The sequence below is a fragment of the Molothrus aeneus genome, chromosome 2 (genome assembly GCF_037042795.1).
Source record: "Molothrus aeneus isolate 106 chromosome 2, BPBGC_Maene_1.0, whole genome shotgun sequence".
Lineage (NCBI taxonomy): Eukaryota > Metazoa > Chordata > Aves > Passeriformes > Icteridae > Molothrus > Molothrus aeneus.
The window spans coordinates 236180-256364 of NC_089647.1; the positions used below are offsets into that span (position 1 = coordinate 236180).

Here is a 20185-nt window from a genome sequence, read left to right on the forward strand (position 1 = left end):
CTGGGGGGCTTCCCCGCCTGTCCCTCTCTCTAGCCCTCCTTCCTTCTCCCCGTATTCGCCTTCTCTCGCTCCCTTTCCCCCATTCCCTCTCCCCCCACAAACCCGGCTCCTTCCTGTCCTGTCCCTAGCCCGCTACTCCCTTCTGTTCCCCCTCTCTCCTTCCTCTGCCCAGCCTCCCTGTACCCTCGTCCCGGGCTTTCCCTTCCCGTCCCGCTTTCCTGCGCAGCCCGAGCTCCCTCGCCGCCCTTTCTCATGCCCTGCTCTCGCTCCTCTCTTCCCGTGCCCCCTTTCCTTCTTTGCCCCGCAGCCGCGGGGCTCGGGCTGCCGGAGAGTAAAGCCCCGAGGGCCGGAGCCCGGCGCCCCTGGGCCCTTGCAGGAGTCCCCGCGCGGGGCCGGAGGCTCTCGGCGGATCCCCCCGTGCCGCTCAAGCAGCCCGGCCGACAGCGCCGGAGCTGCGGCTTTGCCGGCATGGCGCTGAGAGCGGCCCCCGCCCTGTGCCGGGCCGTCCCCGCCGTCTGTGCCGCTCCCTCTCTCGCTGCCCCCGGCCCGTGACAGCGAGGCTGGGCAGGAACCTCAAGCCTTCTGGGGGCTGCCCCCGCTTTCTTGTTGCAGCAGAATCCCTTGCTGGGGCCATGCACGTGTGGGAAGGGCTTGGGGGAAGCGCTGCGCTGCTGTCCAGGGCAGTCGGATTCGTTCTGAGCCTTCTTTGGGGGTCAGGAAAAGGGGGGGGGGGGGGGGTGAAGACTCGGGGCTCTGATGCCGTTGGGGGCACCCCAAGGTGCCCAGGAGAGGGAGCCCCACTGCGGTGCAGGAGCAGGTGGGGGGCGGGCGAGGGGCGGGGGTCACGCTGGGTGCCGTCCCCCAGAGGGACCCAAAGCTGCCACCAAATGCACAGGGAGGGAGGGGTGAGTGGGTGTAGGATGCTAAAACCTGGCAAGGCGTTCGGTTTTCTAGGTATTGCTAAAGAATAGGAATTGGTCTCTAAACTCAGCTGGGGAGAAACCCTCTCTACGCACTCATTTGTTTCCAGGAATGTAGAAGGTTCCGACTGGAGATGGGTAGTAGTTCTGAAGATATTGCCGTGAGGTTTTGATCTAGGAACGGACCGAGCTGTGCCCTGGAACCCTCAGAACAGCTGCAGGGGCTGAAGGCGATAGAAGGGGCTCTCTGGCACCTTTTGCCTCCGTTCTCTGCCAGCGCCCAAATCGTGTCGCAGTCCCGGAAGAGGCGCTTGTCATCCCGAGAGCCAAAAGGAAGACGTGTAAAATCCCAGCTCTGCCTTGGGTTTCGTGTGGGTTTTGTACTTCGTATCGATGTCATTCCAGAGAGCAAGGAAAGAAGAAATGTGACCGGGTCCCACTATTACTGTGTGAAGGCTTTCTTGAAAGGCTGCTGTATTTCTATTGTCTTTTTCCACTCCAAGCTTGACTTTTCCCTTTGTTTTTCGAGCTCTGCTGCATTGGGTGTCCCAAGGAGGGCGGGGTTCCTCAGCAGGGCTCTTAGGAGGTGGCGCTGATTCTGCTTTTTCTGAAGGCGTCTCAAAGCGTGCTACCAGAATGACAGTTTTGTGCACTGGAAAGCTTTCCCTCAGTGCCATCAGCGCACGTCCGTGTCTGAATTGTGGAAGCAGACGGACTAAGAACAGCCAGCACCCGGAGCAGATGTCTGTTGGCTCTGTGTCTGTGAGAAGCGGGCTGTGTGCTGGACGGGGAGAGGCGCTGTTGGAGAGTGGCATCAGCGCCAGGTGTGAGCTGTGAGGATGATGGGGGGCTCGGAGCAGCCCCAGGTGTGAGCTGTGAGGATGATGGGGGGCTCGGAGCAGCCCCAGGTGTGAGCTGTGAGGATGATGAGGGGCCGGCTCCTGCCGGGGGGGGGGGGGGGGAGGCAATTTTAGGGGGAGGCTTCGCCTCAGCTCCCTTTTGCATGGAGCTGCTGAGAAGAGGGGTTCATGGGGGGCTCCCGGGGCTGTCTCATGGAAGGACTGCGAGAGCTTCTCGCAGCGTCTGGGCGAACACCTGGATGCGCGCTTGGAGACGCGGAGCATCGCTTCAAGGAGGTGCCGAGGGACGAATCTTTGTGCCGGGAAGCAGCAGCCGAACGGGTGAGCGCGTGTGGATTTGGAGCGGGGACTTTGGTCCTTTCCCTTTTCGATTTGATCTTGGCAGTCCCCCCTCCCCGGTTCCCCAGGACCAAAAACGGAGCTTGTGAAGACAAAAGAAGGAGAGGCAAGCAGCTACTCTCCTAATATTGTCTGTGTTCGAACTGGGAGGGATCCGCCTTCACCTGCGGTTCGAAGGGTGTTGATGGAAGGAAAACCTGCCTTTTCCCGGCTGTTAGGGGTATCCCAGGGGTGACAGGGAATCCCTGCGTTCCATTTGAACGGGAATGGGCAAAGTATTGTTGTCATCTGAGGGGTTTGATTTGAAGGCAGCCAGCCCATTTTCATCATCCTAAGGTTTAAATGGAGGGGACAGCGCTGGTGTCCCTCCTTTGCAAGGGTTTGAATTGAGGTCCAAATCCCCCTTTCCACACGGCTTGAAGGATTTCATTGGAGGAAAGCCCCTTCTTTTCTGCTCTCCCAGGGGATGAACTTGAAGGGGAGAACCCATTTCTTTGCCCTTGTTGAAGCGAGGTGAGCGCCGCCCGCGGCGTCAGTTTCGGGGTTCAGTTGCGGGAAGCCGCAGCTCTGGCAGCGTTTGCAGGGCTGCAGTCGGGGCTGTGCCGCTGCATTTGAGGGCGCTTCTTGTGGCCGCGGCCCGGCCCGGAGCGTTGCCGCTCGGGAGCGCTGCCGGCCCGGGCCGGGCGGTTGCCGAGGCGCACGGGGAATTTGGCGCGGCAGCGGCCGAGCCGCTCTGCCGGTGCGAGCCGCCGTGCGGAGCCGAGGGCGGCTGGCGCCGGGCCGGCCGAGGGCGGCAGAGGCGGCGCGGGCGCTGCTGCGCCGGCCCGGCCGGTGCCCGCCGCTCTGTCCGCTCCGGGCGCGGGGCTCGGGCGCCGCCGGGGTCCCCCGGGCAGGGGGAGCGGGCGGGGGCGGGGGGGTCTCCGGGGCGGCGCCGCCCCTGCGCGCCGGAGGAGCCGCTTTGCCGCCGGGAGCCGCGCTCCGTCCGGGGCCGGCAGCGCGGGGTTCGGCTGCCGCAAGTTCTTTGGGTGTCGTGGTTCGGAGGTGCTCTGTAGGGATCGATCGCACGGTTTTGTGTGGGTCGCAGTGGGTGTGCGCTAAGGGCTCTGGCGTTCTTCCTGACCGGTACGGTTCTCGGTTCAGGTGGTGACGATAAAGGTTTGGTTTGAATCGAGTTCTGTAGTCGAATATAACCGAACAGCCCCTATCCGAATTAGGCCGAACCCAGCCGAGCTCGGCCGAACTGAAATTCTGCTGAATTTGTATTTCCCGATGTGTAAAGTGACAAGGACTCTGCTGTATTCCAACACACGAGCAAGAACAGCAGCAAAAGCTACTCCTGATGTTAATTTACCCCCATGGAGCCGGCCAACACCCCAAAAGGGAAAGACACTGACAGTAAATAGGCAATATTCTTTATTGTTTTCTTCCACCGCTCCTTGGTGACTTTCCTTAACAAACATTGCTGACGCCTCGAGTATGTCCCGCAGCATTCCCAAACTTCAAACCGCTGGGATCGCACAGGGATTCCAACACATTCCGCTGGCGCGCGCTCGGTCCTTGCACCACGATCTGCCCCGGGTGCTCTCGTGCCCGTTAATTAGCGCGAGCGCAGTCAGTGCCTAATGAGCTCCTGCCCGAGCCCGCGCTGCCGTTCGTGGCCGTGCTGAAAGGAATGAGAAGGAGGTGTCTACAAAGAGTGTGGCTGCTGGTAGGGAAACCCAGACACTGAGAGGTGAAAGAAGCAATGACCGGAACCGTAAATTCCAGAGGAATTCCGCTAATTGACAGAGACTGCTGGTCACCCGAGCCCGTGCGGAGTCCCTGGACTTGAAGAAAAAGAACACGCACAGAGGAAGGGGGGGGATGCACATCAGAAAGCGGTCTGCATCAGGCGACTTGGGGAAGTTTGTACCTCCCAAGTACCTCAGCCGATGGGGAAGACAGAGGGAAATGCGCCCGAGAAATTAGGATAAAAAGGAGGCTGCGTCCTCCAGCAACTTGAGACACCCCATGGGAAATGTCCATGGCCTCTGCCTTTATTCAAATAAAGTTGCAGGACTCCAGTGTCTCCTTTTGGACATAAACTTACGGTGTTTGTGGATTAATTTTCCTGACAGTGCGACGGTCGGACCGCCCCCGGGACGCGGCAGCGGGAGAGCCCCGAGCTGGGCGAGCTGAACGTGAGGCGGCTCCGCTTGCCCGCCCTCAGGGAGCCGAGCCGAGCCGACGCAGCGAGCGGCTCCGAGTTCGGCCGAACCAAGCCGAGTTCAGCCGAACCGAGCCGAGCTCAGGAGAACGGAGCGAGCGGCTCCGAGAACAGCCGAACCGAGCCGAGCTCAAGCGAACGGAGCGAGCGGCTCCGAGTCCAGCCGAACCGAGCCGAGTTCAGCCGAACCGAGCCGAGCTCAAGCGAACGGAGCGAGCGGCGCCGAGCTCAGCCGAACCGAGCCGAGCTCAAGCGAACGGAGCGAGCGGCGCCGAGCTCAGCCGAACCGAGCCGAGTTCAGCCGAACGGAGCTGAGTAATTCAAAAAGCAGAAACAAGCCCCAAAGTCTCAGCAGCAGGGCCGGCACAGGGAGGCAGGGTTGGAAATTTCTTTGCTATGCTGCAGGTGTATTCAAGACATCATTCCTCTTTGTTTGACAGAAGGAAGACCCAAAAAAATTTCTTACCAAAACAGGATCTTTTCTTTCCTGTCTATCCAGCAGCCAAATACCACCAGCTAGCTATCCATATCTTAAAATCAGCTGGAGAACTGACCTTGGCCCAGACAGAATCACAGAACTAAAACTGAGATAAGATACACCTGAAAAAGCCTTTCATGCTGGATGTTAATGCACATCATTGAGGCAAATGTTAATGCTCTGCATCCCAGCAGAGTGATCATCAGCTGCCTTGGCAGGCAGATGGGTTTGGAATCTGTGGTTCCTTTTGTCTTATGTCTGTGGGATGGTGCAGTGCTGACAAAAGGGACTGGGACATGGAGCCCTCCCTGCAGGGCTTGTACAGACATCAGCCCTCCCCACTCTGCCAAACCCACCCACCAAAACTGGCTTCCCATCACCGGGGACTGCAGGGAAGCGTGTGCTGCAATGGGATCATGGATTCCAGTCCAGGAGCTCTCCCTGTCTCAGGATTCAGCTGTGCCTTCAGGGGACACTCGCCAGTGCCTTGTTTCTGTGCAGATGTGCAGGTGAGAACCAGGGACGCTGCTCTGGAGGGCGCTGGGCCCTTGCCAAGGGAGGTCACCCTTGGTGTTACCCACTGGGGGAGGACGGGGGTGTTGTGCACGGCCAAAATGGCATCAACGCTGCATCAAAACGGGTGGGGGGGATTCTGCCCCTCTGCCCCACTCAGGGGAGACCCCACCTGCAGAGCTGCCCCAGCCGTGAGGTTCAGCACAAGAAATCTGTGGAGCTGTTGGAACAAGCCCAGAGGAGGCACCAGGGCTGCTGCAGGGCTGGAGCCAGGCTGGCAGAGCTGGGGGTGCTCACCTGGAGAGGAGAAGGCTCCAGGGAGAGCTCAGAGCCCTTGCAGGGCCTGAAGGGGCTCCAGGAGAGCTGGAGAGGGACTGGGGACAAGGCATGGAGGGACAGCACCCAGGGAATGGCTCCCACTGCCAGAGGGGTGGGATGCATGGGAGATTGGGAATTAGGAATTGCTCCCTGGCACAGGGTGCCCAGAGCAGCTGCCTCCTCTCAGCAGGACATGGGTGATCTGGGAGAGCACAGGGCCCTGGTGTCCCTGGGCTGGCAGAGATGGATGAGCACAGAAGGGATGAAGGTGAAAGCTCTCCAGCCTTGGCCCGTGACGTGAGCGGGCGTTTGCTGCGTGAATACATCGGGACTATCACCAGCAAACAGACGTGGGGTTTCCTCACAGACACTGGGTGATTGTCATGCCAAGGGCAGGGCAGGGGGTGACATAGCAGAGGGGGTGGCAGGGCAGGGGGTGCAGGTTTACACTCGTGGCTTCTTTCCAGCACCACGCTGGGTTTTGGTGCTGGAACTGGGGGGAGTGCAATTGACATGGGGCTGAGAAAACAAACAGAACTCGACCAAAAAGGGCAAGTTTTGTGTGTGACTGGGTTTAATACTTCCTTCAGTCCTAAAATTGTTTTCTCACAGTATGTTTCAAGCCTAGGAAAATGATAACATAGGATGGTTTCAAAGCCTAAACAAATCTCACTGAATGCTGGTTTTCATTAATGATTCCAGGGCACTCCAGAAAACATTTCTAGACTTGCCTTGTTCACAATGGCTCCTTTGATGGCCAAAATAAATACATGAGGGATAAATATGTGTATTTTTAGCCAAGTATTTTGCTCAGTAACACGATGAAAAAGCAAAAAAAAAAACCTTTAAAAATCAATACTTTTTTAAGTCTTGCAAACACTGAGATTTTCATGTACACAGACTTCTCCTGCCAGTTTCTTAGGGACAGTAAATTGTTGGTAACATGCCCTGTTACCCTGCCATTTCATGTCCATTTCCATGTCTGTTGTGTTGTTAGTCTGCCTCCTGCTTTGTGGTTTATTTGGGTAAACTGCCTTTTTTTCAATTGTTTTTGTTACCTTTTGTGAGCATGCCACAGGGTGCCAATAAATGAGAACGTTAGTGCTCCTTCTGACTGCTGCTTCCCTCTGCTTGCTTGTGACCTAATCCTGAATCTCTGGCCAGCCTGCTGAGCTGAATTTTCCTGATCAGAAAAGGAGGAGCAGTGGGTGAAGAGACCCTCCAGCCAAATACTGACAGGAAAAGCTTCACCTCTGTGCAGTTATAAACGTTCTGTGTCACAGCTGCATCACTCGGGGCAGTGAGTGTTTCCCACAGGTTACTTTTTCACACTGGTATCTACTTGCTTTATCTCTGATTATTCTTGCTTTATCTCTGGTTATATTACTTTACCTCTGGTTGTACTCACTTGGCTGGTGTTGATCCAGAGCAGGACATGCACAGCAGAACAAGGAAAAGGAACGTGACGAAGGCGGCGAGGCCGACCCAGAAGGCGATGACGATGGAGTCTGTGGGCACGGCAGAAATAAAACACAGCAAGGTGATTCACCCTCCCTACTACAGGTATGTCACCTGACTCATTTCTCCTTTCAGAGAGAGCGGTCTGAGGGCCAGTTTGTTAAAGGGAGCCTCCTAGCAGTGCCTGGCGATGGGGATGAGGGAGGGAAAAGCCTCTGGAGTGTCCTGGTGCCCAGACCTGTGCAGGTAACTGAACATGGGTCCTGTTACACAACCACAGGGCAGGAAGCCTGAGTGGTCACTGCAGGGTCCTTGGGGAGAGGCCCTCAGGGAGGGAATCCCAGCCCTGGAAGGTTTTATACCAGGAGGAACAGCAAGGGGGGGGGTTGTGGCACAGGGCCTGTGCCCCTCCCAGCACATCAGGGCAGGGGAAGGGAAGGGAAGGTGCCCCTTGCCCTGCAGCCTCCACGGAGGAGGGCAAGGTGCTGCCTGCTCTGCCAGGAGCAGATGGTTTATCTGAGGAACACATTGCCAGTGCCCAAGTGTGCCCACAGCGGGAAGGTGAGGTGAGGTGGCTGGGGGAGCAGAGGGAGCTGCTGTCCCACACAGGCTGCAGTGCTGTGCCAGTTTGATTGCTGAGCCCTGGGCTCACTGAGGATCTGCTCCTGCTCTCTCCCACAGGCTGCAGTGCTGTGCCAGTTTGATTGCTGAGCCCTGGGCTCAGTGAGGATCTGCTCCTGCTCTCTCCCACAGGCTGCAGTGCTGTGCCAGTTTGATTGCTGAGCCCTGGGCTGTGAATCTGCTCCTGCTCTCTCCCACAGGCTGCAGTGCTGTGCCAGTTTGATTGCTGAGCCCTGGGCTGTGAATCTGCTCCTGCTCTCTCCCACAGGCTGCAGTGCTGTGCCAGTTTGATTGCTGAGCCCTGGGCTGTGAATCTGCTCCTGCTCTCTCCCACAGGCTGCAGTGCTGTGCCAGTTTCATTGCTGAGCCCTGGGCTGTGAATCTGCTCCTGCTCTCTCCCACAGGCTGCAGTGCTGTGCCAGTTTGATTGCTGAGCCCTGGGCTCAGTGAGGATCTGCTCCCATCCCCAGGGCACCTTTGGCCACTGTTCCACAAAGGCTCCCTCCCTCCTGGGGCCACTGTGCTGCTGGCCTTGGGAAATCTGGGTGCCCTGCCCTGGATTCACAGCAGATGAGGTGGAAAAAGAAGGGTCACTGGCTCCAGGGACAAATATTGACCGAGATAAAATAAATCTTCCCCCTGAAAGTACAGAAAACATTGTGTTCTCTGAAACAGGACCTGGATGTTTGATTGAGCGTTTCTTTGTGAAAAAGTTCAGGATGTGTTGGCATCAAAGGCACAAAGAGATTAAGGGAATTAGCCCAGCTGATTCCTTTTAAACCCAAAACTAGAGCTGGCCCAGCTCTGCCCTTATCAGAAACCTGAGTTTGGGCTGGGCTACTGAGAAATATCAGTGGCAAGGGGCAGCCTGTTTTGTTCTTCCTTTGCCCAGGGACATTTTGAGAAGCCCAAAGTTTTGAAGTGTTCCACACCACTGGGACAGAAATTAAGAGTTTGGATTTATAGAATTCCCTCTCAGAGCTGTTTTGGCTTCATCTTTTAAAAAGAGTTTTAATAGATTTCATGGAATTCACTGAAGCTAAATAAATTGGCTCCAGGGCTCAGGTGGAGCTTGAACCAAAATTTCCTGGGTTTAAATTCTGCAGTTAGTTGGGTTTTGTTTATTTGTTTGCTTGGTTTTGTTTGGTGTTCTTGATTTGTTTGGTGGTTTTTTGGTTTTTTTTTTTGTTTGGTTGCTTTGGTTTTTAACTGGAATAATGTATTTTCATATTTTACCAATCTATAAAAAGCTTTCCTATTTTGGAAAATTGCTAAATTTTACCATCACCTTTAGTGCACGTGTGCGTGCATGCTTTTAAATAGCCTATTAGATCATGGGCCAATTAAGATTTTTCCTTATTTTCGTGCAAAATTGAGAGAGATGCACAACACTACAAATAGAAAGCAAGACCATGGCTTTTTATCTGGGTTTAGATTCATTTTTATGAGACAAATTCAGTCTCAAAAAGATTCAGGGACCAGCCATGTAACAGAGGGAAAAAAAAAAAGCAGAGATTCAGGTCTATGTTTCACATTAAAAGAATAAAATAAAACCCTAGGAGGCAAAACTGAGAGCACACAATAATCCCAGCACCAGCAGCTTCTCTGGGTATAGGAATGTAAATATTGTGCAAGGACAGGCAAAGTATATTCATTGCTTGACTGGTACTTTTACTCCAAACAGTGAAAAATCCCAGGCAGCTGTGGCATTGTTTCCCTTGGTGTTTTCATTAGCACTTGTAAGCCACTGTTCTCCCACTGGGATTTGGAGAAGGAAGGATGATAGGACCAAGAGGATGCACTCCCTGTTCCTCCTGGGCTGCTGACATGGAAAAATGTCTGTTTTCATCTTCTCAGAATATAAAAATGCCTGAAAGGTGGCAGACTTCTCTACTTCCTGCAGGGGTGGGGGCCAGAACGAGTGGGACTGAAAAGTCATTACAAGATCAGTTTACCCTGCTTTTTAATGGAAATAAGGCTGATGAGATCACCCATAAGCACATATGGGGTAATTTCCTCCACAAAACTGTCAACAAATTGAAATTAAATTTAACAGAGGGCGAGCATCTTGTCTCAGAAGCACAGTCTCTACAGATTCCAAGGGGCAGCTGAGGAAAAATGCCCCATGAATTGCCAGGGAGGGGAGTGCTGTAACACAAATGCCACCTCTGCTGTGCACCAGGTGATCCAAGTGGTAGGAAAATGTTATTAAGGAGAAGACAGGGGAAAAGTTTATTCCTGGTTTTTGGGTTTTGCTACGCCAGCCACATGCCAGAGACTTACATCTAGCTCAGCTCAGCAGTTTGGGGTTTTCCTAGTGGAATCTGGGGGTAATCATCTGCCTTAACTTTAAAATAAGAGAATTAGATGAGCTGCTCCTGGTCCCAGCAGCAGCAAATGCAGCATTAGAGAGCAAGATTTTCTGTATGGAGGGATGTGGATATTCACACCACTTTAAGGTGTGGTGCTCTGAGTTTGGAGGCAATAAACCCTTGGCTGATCTGAATGCACAGAAAAGCTTTTCTAGAGGAAGTTTCTGCTCCTTTTCCCTACTGCTGTCTGAGCAAGCGAAGGACAAGCAGCTCCTAAGACAGACTTCAACTTTCACCATCAGAAAGGCAGTTTCTTGCATTGTTAGTGAGAGAGACATGAAGGTATTCTGAAAGGCCCCCACATTTTCCTGGGATATATAATAATTGCACTGTAATAACCTTGGGAAAAACAATTTTAGTTTCTGAATCCACATCTGAAGTTTCAGCCATCCTCAGGGATGGGAGGGAAGGTCAAAGAATATGTTTGCAGCTTATTGTCCCTGGCTAGTGGAAATGTACATTTCCTTTAGTAAAAGTCTGAATGCTTACCAGTTGCATTGTCAGCCTTGTCCCAGGATGAAAACACAGTGTTTTTATGAAAACCTCTGCTCCTTCAGTGAACTCTGGTGGCAGTAGCACACAGGTCACTAGCACCCCGCACTACAAATTCACAAGTAATCACATTTCCCCTTAGCAAATGACCCCCAAAAAATCTGTCCCTGTAAACAAGAATTAGTGTCAGCGGTCTAATAGCTTCAGATACTGTAAGATAAAGCCCAGAGTGTTTGTTAGTAACTATCCAGCCTGAAGGCAAACACCCATTCACACAAACCAGGCACTGGCATGGACTCTACTGCAAGGAAACAAAACCAGGTCAGTGAGACGAGCAACATTTCCCCTGTCCTAGATTAGCATCTACCACTCCACAATACTTACATTTATTAACCTTCAGTTTGCTTCCATCGACTGGAATCGGGTCTATGTAATCCCAGTAATATTCATAAGACCAGAAGTACTCGGAGGAGTTTGTGCCGTTGGCCATGTCAGTGGTGCCTCTTCAGCCAGCCCAGCACTCCGACCCAGAGCTTTGCCTCATTGTGCTGCATTGGCCTCGGAAGGGGAATTGCACAACCTCTGCCTGTGCCAATCGCTGGGGTCCCGCGGCTCAAGGACTGCCTGGGGACTGGAAACATCCCGCGGCAGTTCAGTGAGACAGAAAAACATTCCTCGGGCTGTTCTAAACTGAGACGGGCGCCCTGTAACCCAGGGACAGGGTGGACAGGTGCCAGCTGGATCACAGGCCCTTCCCTCAGAGCAGTGCTCTGTCCTGGGAGCTCCTGGGCACGGCCGGGCTGGAAAACATTCCCGAATGTGTCTGATGGAAAGGGCTGGGTCTGCAGGGGCCACGCCAGGAGTGGCTGAAGGCCTCTTCAGCCTGGAGGGGCCGAGGTCAGGGCTCACCGGGGCTGCGGCTCCTCCTGAGGGGCAGCTCCGGCCTCTGCTCCCCGTGGCCAGGGACAGCCCCCAGGGAAGGGCTGCAGCTGGGTCTGGAGGGGTTTAGGCTGGATTTTAGGGAAAGGCTCATCCCCAGAGGGTGCTGGGCACTTCCCAGGCTCCCCAGGGAATGGGCACGGCCCCACAGAACTCCAGGAGCATTTGGAGAACTCTCCACGGATACTCAAGGTGGGATTGTTGGGGTGTCTGTGCCTGCAGGGGCGGAACTGGATGATCATTGTGGGGCCCTTCCAGCTCGGGAAGTTCTCTGAATTAGGAGTGACTTGATAAAACGCTTCATGTACTGGAATACCCACATCCTTTGCTTTGGTTCCACGATATTACGAGGTCCAAACGCCCCCGGGCGGTGCTGAGGCCGCTCCGGGAGCAGTTCCGGGGCAGCCTCGGTGCTGAGGCGGCTCCGGGAGCGGTTCCGGGGCCGGCCCCGGGAGCGGTTCCGGGGCCATGTCCGGTGTCACTGTCGCTTCCTCGGCGGGCGATTCGAAGGCGATGCTGGAGGCGGGTGCCTCGGCGGGCGAGCAGGACCTTCTGTCGCTGTGCCCGGCGCTGGAGGAGTCGCTGTCGCTGCTGGAGCCGGGCGCCGGCCGGGCGGGGCGGGAGCGGGCGGACGAGGCGCCCATGCCCATGGTGTTCCTGTGCGCCGGCTGCCGGCGGCCCGTGGGCGACACGTCCAGCTGGGTGTCTAACGACGAGGAGAGCGGCTGCATCCTGCTGCGCAGTGAGTGCCGGCCCCCCGCCCCGCGCCTCCCCTCACGGCCGCCATCCCTCCCTCCTTCCCTCCTCCCCTCCCGCTGCAGGTGCGGCCGCCAGCGTCGCCGTGGACCCGGAGCGGAAGATCTCCAACCTGCCCGGCGAGTGCGGATGGTGAGGGCCGGCCGTGGCTGGGCACAGCCCCGGGGAGGTCGGGGGTTCCCGGGGAAGGTGCCGGGGACAGCCCCGGGGAGGTCGGGGGTTGCCGGGAACAGGCCCGGTGGAGGGCCCGGAGTGCCGCTGTGGCCCTGGAACACTCCTTTGTGTGCTGGGTACTTTGTGGCCTGAGGCAGAGGGATTTCTCACAAGGACATGCAGTGGTGGACAAGGGGAATGGCCTTAGGATGAAGGAAGGCAGGTTTAGATTAAATATCAGGAAGAGTTTTTTCCTGTGAGGGTGGGCAGGCCCTGGCCCAGCTGTGGCTGCCCCTGGATCCCTGGCAGTGCCCAAGGCCAGGCTGGACACTGGGGCTTGGAGCAGCCTGGGACAGTGGGAGGTGTCCCTGCCGTGGCAGGGGTGGCACCGGATGAGCTTTAAGGTCCCTACCACAATGTAGTGATTCTGATGGTCTTGCTGAGGTCAGTCAGCCTGAGGAGCTGCTGCAAATTCAGGCTGAAAGATGAGTGCTCATAATTTACACTTCTAAAGCAAGAATGAATCCCTGAAAAAATGATAATGCATGATTGTTTGGGGTTTTGTTTTGGTTTGGTTTTTTGGTTTTGTTTTTGGTTTTGTTTTTTTTTTTTTTTAAGGAAAGGGATGGGGTGAGGTGCTTCCTTTTATTTTTTTTTCTGAATCAATGTTATTTCTCACTTACAGCTTAGTAGAAACCTTATTCTGCTCTGGCTGCTCAAAGACACTTGGCAGCATCTACAGGTGCACCTCGAGGAGCCTCGACTACAAGAGAGATTTGTTCTGTTTCACTGTTGACTCTGTGGAAAGGTAAGTACAGAATGTTTGTGTGCCAGCTCCACTGCCCTCACCAGGCACTGCACTGAGGGCTCTCCTGCTCTGTCTCTGGGAAGTGCAGACGTGGCTTTTGCTGCTGCTCTGCCCCAGAGTGGTTTTCTGAATTGCTGCTGTTGGCATCACAGTGCTCAGTTCTGAGGAGCATCACCTCTGTAAGGCAAATCCTAGGAAAAAGAAAAAACCAAAACAGCCAGGTCTGCCTTTTGTATGAGAAATTGCATTCCTGCCAAGCAAATACCAGCAGGTGCAGGGCACAGGAGGGTCCCTTCTCATTTTCTCTGAGGAGTGCACAAGCCAAGCACCAGCCAGGCCTGTCTGGAGCCCCTTTGGGCTCAGCATTTCCAGCAGGCAGCGTGGCCAGAGGGGCTCAGGCAGCACTTGGGGCAGGTCTGCCCTGTGCTGGCCACATCTGCTCTGTCTCTGGAGTGGGCAGAAGCAAATCTGACACCTGAGGATGTGCCTGAGGCTCTCACTCAGCCGTTTAAAATCTGTCTAGAAAGTGGAAGTGTGCTTGGGTTTAGTTGGTGTGTGGCACTTGAAAGTGGCCTTAAGGCATTGTTCAATAAGTATATAGTGAATCAAGGCTTTGTGCCAGAGTTCCTTCATGCAAGCATTGTTCTGATGGACACCTGAACTAGTTTTAATGTCCGGTGTTCACCTGAACTAGTTTTAATGTCCAGTGTTCACCTGAACTAGTTTTAATGTCTCTGTTTCTTTCTGAGGTTCCCATTCATTTTGCTGTATTGCTGGGGATGTTCACCCTCGTGCTCTGGACAGTGCTTTTGGGTTTTTTTCTTAATTCCACAGCTATGATACCTTATTTTTTGGCAGTAGAATTCCCTAAAGCACTGACCTGGCTGCAGAATGCACTTTTCTTGGAGAGTGATGCTGCTTCTGCCTCCCAGCCAGCCCTGCACTGCCCTCGGTGTCTGTGCAGTTTTTCCCTGCAGCCCAGAGTCCATGGCTGTCTCTGTCTCAGGGCTCTGGAGGAGTGCTGTGCTGGGATTTTGGCTTCAGGGGGGGAAATCTGTGCATGATCTGAGCTGTGGCATCTCAGCTATATCCTAGGCACCCCGGGAAAGCAAGCTGTCATCCATGAGGAGCCACTGACTCTGGAAAGTCAAGCTGTCTTGGAAGAGGTGCTGGAAAGGGTGAGATTTAACCTTAGAATCAATAATTTGTTTGATTCACCTCTGTGAAACCTGAATGTGCTCCAATAGTTTCTGCAGAGCAGCTTATTTCACCCAGAGTAACTTAGTGCATTGTAGCATGTACTGGTCTGCTTCATGTCATTGGAATCCTGTGTTCTGCAAGATTTCCATAACTTTCCTTCCATTTTCATGGGAATTAGCATTTTCTGTCTGCCAAGCACAGCATTAGGTTCCTGTTTACGTCTCAGTAATTTGATATGTTGTTTCTAGGTAGTTCTGATTCACTTCTCCAGGTCTTCACTTCACTTTTAGCCATGTTTCTTCTGCCTTTTGTGCAAATGGACTGAATGCTTTTGCTGTAGCTTTGTATTGAAATATAACATCATAAATCAGGCTGAAGTTTTGCTCTACTAAAATCTGGTGACTGCAGGTGGGAAGGGCTGGGAGCAAATAGTGTAAGGAAGTTGGAAACTGAAGGTTGTCCAGCAGAGGCTGAGCGTGTGGCTCTGACACCAGGGCTGGAAAAAGTGGACAGTGAGTGTTAGAGCTGGGTGAGCTTTCACAGGATGAAAGGAGCAGGGAACGAGTCAAATGAAAGGGATTGGGGATGTGAGATGAGACTGGAGCCCTTTGTGACACCCACGGGTGCCCTTGGTGTGTGTGTGACCCCGCTCCTGGTCCTTTTGCAGGTGGACATGCTGTTCAAGGCTCTGGAGACAAGGCTGAGCACTGTGGAGTCGCGTGTGGCTGCCCTGCAGAGGCAGGTCTGACAGGAGAAGCCCTGAGCTGCAGGAGCAGGGCAGAGGTGAGGGCTGGCCCTGGGATCCTCCCTGGGAGCTCTGCAGGGACTGTGGGCAGCTGGAGGCCGTGGGTGGAAGCTGTGTGCTGGGGAGCAGCGCTGGCCAAGGCTGGGTCCCAGCCAAGGAGCTCCTCTTGTGTCCCTGAAGGGGAGACCCCCGGGGTTCTTTTCTTAATAAACACTTCTGATCACACCATCTGTACACTTCTGCTTTAATGGAAATACTGATTTAAATGTTTGTCCCTGGAAGCAAAGCATGGATCTCCTGACTTCCCTGCTATTCAGTGTCTACTGAAAGTGCTGGGCATTTTCCTAAGCTAATGGAAAACCTCCCTGTGGTTCTGGGATTTCCAAAGGAACAGCATTAGGGTTTTCTTGTCTCCATAGCTTTAGCTTCACTCGTGCTCAAAGACAGGAACGATTCAATAACTATATGTGGTGAATTGTTAGTTTGGCAGGGCTTTTTTGCAAGTTCAGGGCTAAAATGTGATGTAAGAAAAGGCTTTTTTTGCAGCATTAGATTTTTGCAGCATTGCAGCTTTTCAAGCTTTCCAAGTCACCTCATTCCGATTTAAACTCTCTTGAAATATGCTTAATATGTTGGGCTTTTTTCATTGTTATTTTTGTTGGTGGTGGGTGGGGTTTTTTCTGTGTTTTGTTTTTTTTTAATTTGTTTTTCTTTTTTGCCTGGCTTAGGAAAATTTAACAGATCTCACTTTTTCTCCTCCAGTTGAGTGTAGTGTTATCTTCTTAATTCAAAAACCCTTTGCTGTGTGGTAAACCCTCTTGCCTTGTGAAAGGACAGGTAGGAGCTGTTTCAATGGCCAGTGCCACAGCAGTGCCCTGTGGCACAGAGGTTGCCAGGCAGTGGGGAGCCCTCTGCCAGGCAGACACACCTGGCCAGGTGCCTGCGGCTGCTGCTGCTGTGCCTGCCTGATGAGGTGATACCCAGCCCGGCTCCACTGCCAGACAAAACCCAGCAGCGTCCCTGTGAGTCCCAGCAAACTGGGCTTTGTCACTCAGCCTCTGCTTCCACTGCTTTGGAGGGCTTGGATCCCAGTTTCACCCCAGGATTGCCCCTCCATCCTTTTTCCCCACTTTTCCGTTCCAATTGTGGGAAATACTTGGGTTTTGGTTTTTCCCCCTGCAGCTCACTGCAGATCCCAAAACCCCACAGGAGGGAAGATGTGCTTCCACCAGCAGGTGAGGAGCCTGATTTTGGAATGTTTGATGGAATTGGCCCAGGAGCTTTTACTGCTGGGCTTCCCCAGCCTGTCCATGGCAGGTCCAGCCTGTGCCTTCAGCTTCGAGCCCTCAGTCCTCAGGGGAAGGGAGCTTTGGGGAAGTTCTCACAGCTCTGCCCAATGCTCTGGGAATTGTGATGTTTTCCTGGAAGTGGGCTGTCCATTCTGACCCGTTTTCTTCCCTCTCCCTGCAGACTGTACCTGCTGAAAGGCTGAGGTGACACAGGATCCGTGAAATCCCTGACTCCCCGGGCCTTCCTGAGGCTGAGGCTGCGTTTGCTGTCAGTGACCGCAGAGGGGAAGATGCTAAAGACTGAAAACTTGGCGTTTTTTCTCCTGAATCCCAGGACTCTCTCTGCAGCTGTACACTGTCCATCTCTTAAAAGAGTTTCTGGCTTTTTAAAGGTTCTTACATTCTGCAATATTTATCTGTAACTCCATTAAAAAGAGTCATAGTGTATCAATGTGGTGTTACTGACTTTGTTGGTTAATTAAAGCGAATTATTGATAAGGGGTTTGAGCATCCCTTAGTTGGAGCTGGCAGCTCCTATTTAATTTCTCTTCATTCCTTTAATTCCTTTCAATTATTTCTTAAGCAATTACTGCAATTAGGATATACAATAAGGACAGCAGCATTTCTGCCCTGCTGGACTGGGAAATCCAAGCCCAATTCCTTGGAGAGATTGAGGGGATGGGTTTTGACAGTGGGACTTTGGTGAGGAAGGAAGAGGAGCGGTCCCACAAAAAGTGGTTAAGGCCAGTTCTGCTGGTTTTGGGTGTTCCTACCCAAAAAATCACCCTGATTAAAGGGAATGTGAGGAAGCAAGGGGCCCTGTGCCGGGGGGGGTGTGCTGGCACCCCTCCAATTCCAGCCGGAGGTGCTGGGCGCTGCCAGACTGTGGGACACGGTTACTGAGAGGCTCCACTCACTGCCTGATCCAGAGGGTTTGCCCATTATTTCCTGGCGTGCTCTGCACCGGGCAAGTCATTACAGCCCCACGGGCTGAGAATCCCATCGGAGCAGGTGGAACCACAGACGAGCACACAGAAACCAGTCTGGGAGAGGAAATGGGCTGTGCCATAGATTTATTGTTCGCAATGCATTTTGAATTTGTACCAGCATCTCTCCTCTCCCCTCAGATCCCGTATCCTTTTTGAGGTTTGAGTTTTCTCATAAAGAATTCTCGGCCTACACTGGGAAAAATAATTCCGTGGCACCGGGGGAGCGGCGGGGTCTGGGGGTCCCGGGGCCGGTTCCGTCCGTGCGGGGCCTCTCCGTTCTGGAGCTGCCGCCGCCCGCGGCCATCCCGGTCCCGATCCCCACCCGACCGCGCCCGGCGCGGGAGAGGCGGCGCCGCCCGGGACCCCGCGACAGCCGACACCGACAGGAGCCGAGCCAGAGCCCCGGGCCCATCCCCGGCCCCGCCTCAGCGCTCGGGGCTCCGCGCAGCGCCGGCAGCAGCCCCGGTTCGGCCGGGGGGACACGGGCGGGGCTGGCCTGGGGGACACGGGCAGGGCCGGTCGGGGGGACACGGGCGGGGCCGGTCTGGATGGGGACACGGGCGGGGCCGCGAGCGATGGCCCCGCCCCCATCACGGGCGGGGCCGGGGGCGGGCTCGGGGCTCCGGGAGGCCGGGCCAGGGGCGGAGCCGGCGCTCCGTGAGGCGGCCCCGGGGGCGGTCCTGGGGCTCCGTGAGGCGGCCCCGGGGGCGGAGCTTATGGGGCGGGTCCCGCTACCGGCTCAGGTGTGCGGGGCGGGTCCCGGTACCGGCTCAGGTGTGCGGGGCGGGTCCCGGTACCGGCTCAGGTGTGCGGGACCCCAGGGCGGCTGCGCGGGGCGGGGCCGAGCTTATTTAGAAGCCGGAAATTGCCTTGGCCGCCATTTGCTCACTCTGAGCACGCTGCGGCCGGGTGGCTCCTGTCCCCGCTCCGCAGCTTCTTCTCCCCTCCTGTTCCCCCCTCTACCTTTCCTTTCTCGTGCTTGTATTCCCCTCCTTTCTCTGCTTTTCTCTCTTCCCCCTTTTCTCTCCTCCTCAAAGCCGACTCCTTTCCCTCCTCGTTTGGCCTCCCCTCCTGTCTCCCCCTCTACCCTTCCTTTTCCTCCCTGTATTCCCCTTCTCTCTCTTCCCCCCTTTCCTTCTCCTCCCCTTTCGGCCTCCCCTCCTGTCCCCTGCTCTACTCTTCCTTCTCCTCCCCGTATTCTTCTTCTTTGTCCCCCAGACCCTCCCCTCCTCTTCCCCTAAACCTGACCCTAACCCGTTCTCCTCTTTCCTGTCCTGTCCCTACTCCGCTACTCCCTTCTATTCCCCCTCTCTCCCTTCTCTGTCCACTGTCGCTCTGCCCCCTCCCAGCCTTTCCCTTCCCCTTTCGCTTTCCTCCCTGCTATCCCTCCTCTCTTCCCGTTCTCCCCGTTCCTTCTTTCCTCTCAGCCGCGGGGCTGGGGGTGCCGGACAATAATAAAGCCCAGAGAGCCGGAGTCCGGCGCCCCCGGTCCCGCTGGAGTCCCCGGTGGTGTCCCCATGCAGTTCCATGGTTGTGAACGCAGGGGACACGGCCGGGGCTCCGCTTCCCCCATCACACGGGCCCCCCTCCTTTGGACGGGGTCCCGGGGGTGGTGCGGGGTCGGGTTTGGGGACCCCCTTGTTTGGAGGGGGTCCCGGGGTGGGGGGCCCCCGCATTAGGAGGGGGTCCGGGAGGGGTGGGTGAGGAAGGGCCCCCTCATTAGGAGGGGGTCCTTGGGGGGGGGGGGGGGGCTTAGGAAGGGCCCCCTCATTAGGAGGGGGTCCTTGGGAGGGGGGGGGGTTAGGAAGGGCCCCCTCATTAGGAGGGGTCCTTGGGGGGGGGGGGGGTTAGGAAGGGCCCCCTCCGGAGGGGGGGGTCCCGGGGGGGGGCGGGGCGGGCCCCCTCCGGAGGAGGGGGTCCGGGGAGGGGGGCGGGGCGGAGGGGGGGCATTCCCCCCTCCGGGTCCCGCCCCCCTTCCCCGGGCCCCCTCCTCCGGACGGGGTCCCGGCCCGGCCCCCTCCCGGGGACCCCCTCCTCCGGACCGGGGCCCGGGGGGAGGGAGGGGGGCGGGTGGGGTGGGGGGGAAGCAGAGGTGGGCACGTCACTCTGCGCCGTGACAGAAAAACACACGCGTAACAAAAAAAAAAAAAAAAAAAAAAAACAAACCACGCACACACGAACAGCCCTCCCGTCTGGGCCCCCTCCCTCCCCCCGGGCCCCGGTCCGGAGGAGGGGGTCCCCGGGAGGGGGCCGGGACCCCATCCGGAGGAGGGGGCCCGGGGGAGGGGGCGGGGCCCGGAGGGGGGAATGCCCCCTCAGCCCCGCCCCCCTCCCCGGACCCCCTCCTCCGGAGGGGGCCCGCCCCGCCCCCCCCCCCGGGACCCCCTCCTCCGGAGGGGGCCCTTCCTAACCCCCTCCCCCCTCCCCAGGACACCCTCCTAATGAGGGGGCCCTTCCTCACCCATCCCCCCCCCCCCCCCCCCCCCCCTCCCTCCCCAGGACCCCCTCCTAATGAGGGGGGCCTTCCTAACCCACCCCCCCCCCCTCCCCAAGGACCCCCTCCTAATGAGGGGGCCCTTCCTCACCCACCCCGGGACCCCCTCCTAATGAGGGGGCCGCTGTAACCCGCACCCCCACCCCCCCAGTGTGATGTAGGGACAGCCGGAGCCCCGGCGGTGTGGGCCGGTGTATTGGACTGGAATCGGGGGGACCCGCAGAGCGGGTCCGGC

The 20185-nt window shown here is 56.0% G+C and overlaps 2 protein-coding genes across 3 annotated transcripts; one reads left to right on the forward strand and one right to left on the reverse strand.

Moving 5' to 3' along the window:
* The first annotated feature begins 1996 nt into the window (after positions 1–1996).
* On the forward strand, positions 1997–16918 carry MIS18A (MIS18 kinetochore protein A). Of its 2 annotated transcripts, XM_066571831.1 has the most exons (8): positions 1997–2101; positions 7062–7197; positions 12027–12258; positions 12338–12404; positions 13111–13233; positions 14318–14411; positions 15101–15216; positions 16649–16918. In XM_066571831.1, exons 3-7 carry the CDS (start codon positions 12030–12032, stop codon positions 15179–15181), a joined length of 594 nt encoding a protein of 197 aa, XP_066427928.1. In that variant the 5' UTR covers positions 1997–2101; positions 7062–7197; positions 12027–12029; the 3' UTR covers positions 15182–15216; positions 16649–16918. The 2 variants fall into 2 exon arrangements, with proteins under 2 accessions (XP_066427928.1, XP_066427927.1); XM_066571830.1 differs by lacking the exons at positions 1997–2101; positions 7062–7197 and having other exon boundaries at positions 11984–12258.
* On the reverse strand, positions 3516–11915 carry MRAP (melanocortin 2 receptor accessory protein). Its single transcript, XM_066571832.1, has 4 exons — positions 11837–11915; positions 10962–11208; positions 7043–7142; positions 3516–3782 (listed from the first exon to the last, which is right to left on the reverse strand). Exons 2-4 carry the CDS (start codon positions 11065–11067, stop codon positions 3713–3715), a joined length of 276 nt encoding a protein of 91 aa, XP_066427929.1. The 5' UTR covers positions 11068–11208; positions 11837–11915; the 3' UTR covers positions 3516–3712.
* Positions 16919–20185: the final 3267 nt, after the last annotated feature.